This window comes from Babylonia areolata, chromosome 5 (assembly GCF_041734735.1).
Source record: "Babylonia areolata isolate BAREFJ2019XMU chromosome 5, ASM4173473v1, whole genome shotgun sequence".
NCBI lineage: Eukaryota > Metazoa > Mollusca > Gastropoda > Neogastropoda > Buccinidae > Babylonia > Babylonia areolata.
Window position 1 is genome coordinate 10,599,737 of NC_134880.1, and position 6,287 is coordinate 10,606,023.

At 42.7% G+C, this 6,287-nt stretch overlaps 1 protein-coding gene across 1 annotated transcript in view; it reads left to right on the plus strand.

Moving 5' to 3' along the window:
• The window catches only part of LOC143282365 (arrestin domain-containing protein 1-like), a 50,972-nt gene extending 47,868 nt beyond the window's left edge, over nt 1-3,104 (plus strand). The window contains exons 8-9 of the mRNA XM_076587980.1: nt 346-568; nt 1,444-3,104. Coding sequence (XP_076444095.1) covers nt 346-568; nt 1,444-1,724 — 504 coding nt within the window. The 3' untranslated portion in view covers nt 1,725-3,104. The remainder of the gene's footprint in view (nt 1-345; nt 569-1,443) is intronic.
• Nucleotides 3,105-6,287: the final 3,183 nt, after the last annotated feature.

The following is a 6,287-nucleotide window of genomic DNA, read 5'->3' on the forward strand; positions in this document are numbered from 1 at the left end:
ATATAGCAATGCACTTGCGACTGGGCATGCTTATTATTGGTCAACTGACAGATATACATTTCTCCCCATTGCTCTAATTCTTCCCATTGTGCTAAGTATAATCCTTATACCATCCTTCACACTAGCAACTTTGGAATATTGTTTTTAACGTTTCTCCTAGGTATATATGTCTCTTGCTGAGGTGGAAGGAAGGGGTTTTCAAATCTGAAACGTGGTATGTAGGCCTGTGTACCAGACTTGTGCCGCAGACTGCAGTAAAGATCTGTATACAGGGTCATCGGTGTCGCATGTATACGTGTTTGCCAGGGAACTAACGATTGACTGTCCACCCTCTGTAACTGGCAGGTGGAACTGACGTCCCAGGGGATGGGGTGGCAAGGGCTGGCCTTTCAGGACGAGGTGAAGGTGGGCACTATCCCCTTGCTGGACGTCGTCAAGTACGGCAACAGCTCCGCCCATCCCTTGGCCTCCAAGACAGGTGTCCTGTTAGGCCCCGCCCATCCTAGCTCACGGGACTCCAAGGCAAACAATCAAATCGCTGTGCCGCCCTTCAACAGAGCGTCTTCCAGTGGGTGACAGAGCATACACCGGAGGAGTTTTTAGTTCAGTTGACCGTGGTGACTGCAAAATGTGATGATGGGTGTAAATGATATGCTTAATCACAGTGAATAATGTACTTGTGTACTGACTTATCTATTTTTTGCGTAATTGAATTATACTCCAGCCAACTGCAAAGATATTTTCAAAGCTGACACTTTAAGGTAGTGCTGCAGAGCAGTTGAAAAGATGATTTATCACATGAAGCAGTCACAGCAAAACCGTGAGATATGAAATTACATAAAAGAAGTTATCATTTGTGAGATGTTTTGCCAGGCTTGTATTCTATAACCCAGCTAGCCTCTTGGTCCAGCTTCAGCTGAAATCTGGAAACTTTACACATGCGTGCATGGAAGCCTGTAAAGGCAATGAGCATTACAAAGGCATACGCTGACAAAACTATTAAGATCATGATGTTAATAGAGAGCACATGTTTTACAATCAGAATCTTGAAAAGTGATAAACGCAAATCTTTAATGCTGGTGTTTTGTTTGATTTTTTTGTTGTTGTTGTTTGTTTGGTTGGTTGGTTGGTTGTTTTTGTTTCTTTTTTGTTTCTTCTTTTTCTTTTTAGAGAGCATTACAAAGGCACATATACTGACAAAACTGTAAAGATCATGATGTTGAAGAGCATTATATTATAGGCACATAAATTTTGACAATCAAAATCTTGAAAGATGAACGCAAATGTCAATGCTGGTGTTTGTTTTTTGATATTGTTGTCTCTCTCTCTCTCTCTCTCTCTGTGTGTGTGTGTGTGTGTGTGTGTGTGTGTGTGTGTGTGTGTGTGTGTGTGTGTGTGTGTTCTTTTTTTTTTCTTTTTTTCCTTTTCCTTTCTTTTTTTCAGGTTCCACAGGAGAAGGGCGCTTCACGAGCGATGCTGATTCAGCTTCCCCGCTGGCCCGGCTGGGCGGGGCGGGGGTAGGGAGAGGGGGCCACAAAAACCATCGCTCCTCCTCCATCATCTCTGCCGTGTCTCACTGGTCCTTCAACCCCATGGTGCCCCCCAGGACTCCCCACGCCCTGCCCTGGAAGTTCCCCGGCCGCCGTGCAGCCAGCCCGGCCAAAGCCAAAGCCAAAGCCAAGAAGACCTTCACACCGACCTTAGCCACCATTTATCGCTGCTGAAGAGACGAGTAGATTGATTAGCCATGCACGCTGCAATGGTCGCTACTTGACAGACTGACGCAGTTGGCCAATATTCAGATCTGCTGTTGTGTCTAAACTACTGTCGTGTGGAAGCGCATGCAGAAGATAAAAAAAAAAATTAAACAACTAAAGACCCCATGATCCATATTAGTGTTTGTTGGGTTGTGGAAAGTAGTACAAACCCAGCAAGCATACGCCCCCCGAAAACTGGGTATGGCTGCCTAAAATGATGGAGTAAAAACGGGGCCAGTCGTACCAGAAAGAAGTGAACGTTGGAGCTGCAGCCCACTAACGCTGAAAACAAAGAAATTGGCATTTGATTATTCTTTACAAACAGGACAGCGATACAGAAATTATCGTTTGGGATATTTACGTGATATCTATAGACTCTTTTGTTTTGTATATATGGATTGATGATGTTCAGTGGCTTGTGGTGTGACCAACATTTTATTACCAAAAGCAAAAAAGGTTCAGGTCGTACTGTTTTATGGAGCTTTCCTATTGACTATCTATCAAAAAAGACAGTAAAAGAAGACAGCGTTACCTTTAACCCTTTAACCCCTGTGCTATAAACACAGTGAATATGGTGTCTTAATACAGCTGGGGATTCCCCCTGTGATGGGTAGAAAATATGACTTACCCTCCACCGAACATTAAGAGCAGCAGGTTCATGGATAACAGACCCGTGATCTGGCCACCCTTCAGTGACATGGGTCCTCTACCTAGCTGCTGCATAAATGCGAGTTTGGCAGTGAAAGGGTTAAGCTGACGATAAGTGTGTTTTCTTTCTGACCGCCACGTTCTTGTTTTCACAGTCACCGCAAAAACAAAGTAATAATTCATGACAGTGGAATGTCTCAGTGATTATAACTTTAAATGATTCGCTTCTTCCCAACAAAATAAACACCTGTTCCTTTTTTTCTTGTCTCATAATAGGCACTGATGGCATGATGACTGGCCAATCTGCGAGCAGTGCACATGGAACTGCAACAGACGTAATACATATTTCGAAACACTTGACTAAAACCTGTGTTTGGTGCTTGGACCCTCAAGACTGTCGGGTAAATGAGTCATGTATCTCATGGCCTTTCTGGAACTTCTCACCACAGTGCTAAACCCCATCACTTTTCGTCTGTACTTCAATCAGTGTATGTAGAGGAATTGTGACTGCCTAAGATGCTGATGGTTCTGTGTGATGTCACGTTGAAACCAAACAACTTCCTTCCTGGGAAACTGATGCCCTTGACCGCTCTCGCGGAAAACAAGAGAACGCTGGCCATTAAGGAGAAGCGTGAGCAAAGGAAGCAGGGCTCAACTTCTGGAGACGTTTTCCCTTGCAACACCTTTGGGAAGTGCTGTGCATCTTTTCCCATATGAGGACACACACCGACAGATAAGCCTGCCTGCCTACTCATCCGTCGGTCGGACTGGAGACTCCAACACGTTGAAACCAAACAACTTCACAGTCCTTGAGTTTTACCTGGATGGAGGTACGTCGACAGATTATCACTGTCGCTACATTGAGCAAAATTACCATTGTGTGTATATTATTTAGTATATATTATTTTCAGATCCGACGCGGTGAACGGTCAAAGAATTGGCTTCTACAGATGTGTAACTTTAGCTCGTCTCGACCCAAGAGAAGCAGTGGAATCGGGATATACACAGAAAAGAAACAAGGTTTCGTGTCGTGACATTTACACCAGTTATCAATCTTTGACCCCAGCAGAATGGACTCTGAAAAGTGGTGCTTTAGCATCAGTAAAACAGGACCCGCTTATCAGATGTAAACTTGGTTCTAGCAGCTATAACTTACTGTGTTAACAGAGACAGATCTAATGAAACAGCTCTAATGTAGGAAATACATCGAAAGAAATGTGACATTTATTCCGCATACTCACAAATGAGATATGTCGCTCGTCATTCACAATCGCCATAAATTCCGCTTTGATTCTTTCACTCTACTGTGGACTCGCATTCTTGTTTCGGAATGAAACACGGTATTGCTGACATTGGCCAATTATATATTTGTGTTTGGAACATTGACATTTTGTGTTGTGTCGTTTGCTGAATATTACCCATTGGATCAGAGGCTGTGTCGGAACAAAACAAACAACGTATTATCGCTCGACCCCAAAGAATATATAATCACAAATCATCATAAAGGCCGACTTCTAACGTCTGATGAATTGCCACTTTTCTTTGGAGTACTGTGTAGTCATGGATATTTACACTTTCTATGGGACCATGCTAATGCAGCTGGTGTCATGTTTGTATTGTTGTACTTATTGATAATGGAACAAAATGACAATATATATTGCCAGTGTTTTCATCAACGAGTCGGATTGTTCCAGGCCATGAAATATTAGCTGTATTTGCATAAGGCTTCAAATGCATTAGCGGACCTTGATTAATATTGTAACCATGATTATGATCATGAGAAGGATAGTAGTGATAGTACCGAATGGTACTGATTATTCTGAATGTAATGAAGTTGGTAGCCTATGTTTATGACTTTCTAGTGATAATCAAATGACCATCACATTTGATGATGATGAATCAGCTTAATTCTTTTTTTACCAGAAAATTGGTCACAAACGACTGTTTTTATCCATGTAGATGACTAATTGTGGCGATGATATATATATATATATATATATATATATATATATATATATATATATATATATATATATATATAAACACCAGCTACAAGAACTGTGAGCAATTACAAAAATTACTTTTTTTAGTAGGGGGGTCGTTATTGAGTTCGCTTTCATATATTATCTCCTGTATGCACTGTACAGGAGAAGACGTTATCCGAATGACCGATGCTTCTTCTTTTCATTACACGACCAACATTAGTTGTTGACGAATAATTATGTCGTGGTTGATGCATGCCGAGTATTACTTTTCGTGTTTCCGGCATAATCCACCCAACATGGATCACAGGATCTGTAAAGTGCGTATTTGATCTGCATGTGTCCGCACACGAAAGGGGGTTCAGACATAGCAGATCTGCACAAATGTTTTGTTTTGTATTTGTATTTCTTTTTATCACAACAGATTTCTCTGTGTGAAATTCGGGCTGCTCTCCCCAGGGAGAGCGCGTCGCTACACTACAGCGCCACCCCTTTTGTGTGTGTGTGTGTGTGTGTGTGTGTGTGTGTGTATTTTCCTGCGTGCAGTTTTATTTGTTTTTCCTATCGAAGTGGATTTTTCTACAGAATTTTGCCAGGAATAACCCTTTTGCTGCCGTGGGTTCTTTTACGTGCGCTAAGTGCATGCTGCACACAGGACCTCCGTTTATCGTCTCATCTGAATGACTAGCGTCCAGACCACCACTCATGTTCTAGTGGGGGGGGTTGGGGGGGAGGGGAATATCGGCGGCTGAGCCGTGATTCGAACCAGCGCGCTCAGATTCTCTCGCTTCCTAGGCGGACGCGTTACCTCTAGGCCATCACTCCATCTAGGAGATCGGAAAAGATCTCCACCATTCAGCCACCAGGTACGCCGAAACCGATGATCGAACTGTGGGCGCTCGGGCAAGACTCCAGCACTATAGCCATTCGGCTACCACGCCCGTCAGTGCTTGGGCAACACAGCTTCTCACAACAGCTCCTTCAACAGTGTTGACGAAAGTGGGTGAGTTCCTACTCAAAATGCTCGCACGCTGGAAGTAGCTGGTTTTATTTTAAATGAATAAAACGCCACATGGAGCTGTGGTATTGATGCACAGTAGTCATGCAGACTAAAGCCTCCGCAGTTGTAAAAATCACGTTGCAATAACAACTGCTGCTGCTGCTGCTGCTGCTACAACCACTTCCATGACTTCTACGACTACTACTGTTGCTGCTGCTGCTGCTGCTACTACTACTGCCACTACTTACACTTCAAACGATGCTCCCACTACTTTTAAGAAGTTATCTCTGTAATCTGAAGCCCGGAAAAGATTAACACCTGACTATTGGGTTATCCCACCCCTCGCTTCTTTGTTTCGTTTGTTTGGTCTGTTATGTTTATTACTATTTTTAAGGCTTTTGTTGTTGTTGTTTTGTTGTTGGTGGTGGTGGGTTTTTTGTGTGTTCTTTTTGCTTGCTTGCTGAATTGTTTTGTTTTGTTCTGTTTTGTTCCCTTTAAGAATGAATGTTCTGGTTGAGTTGATCAAACTCCACAGTATCTTCCTGACATCGGAAACTGGTAGGTCATACTTTACATAGCATATTTTCACAGCGTTTAACAATAGGCCTGGTGCCCACAGTCTCAGAAATGTTTCAATGTGTCTTGGGTAAGTGTTCACAAACACTACAGATCTGGGGAACCTGGCGCATTTTGTCATCGCGTGTTTTACTGTTTAAAGTCGGAATTCGTTTGGAATTCATGCATGACTGATCAAACGCTTCTTAGGTGATCTGAAGACATTTGAAAGGAGGTAAACTAATAGATGCTCGAAAGTACTTATTACAGGGTGCGATTTGAATGAGTGTTACACTACTGATGTTTGTTTCAACATCAGCTAGCCGATTGATACGCAAATATTAA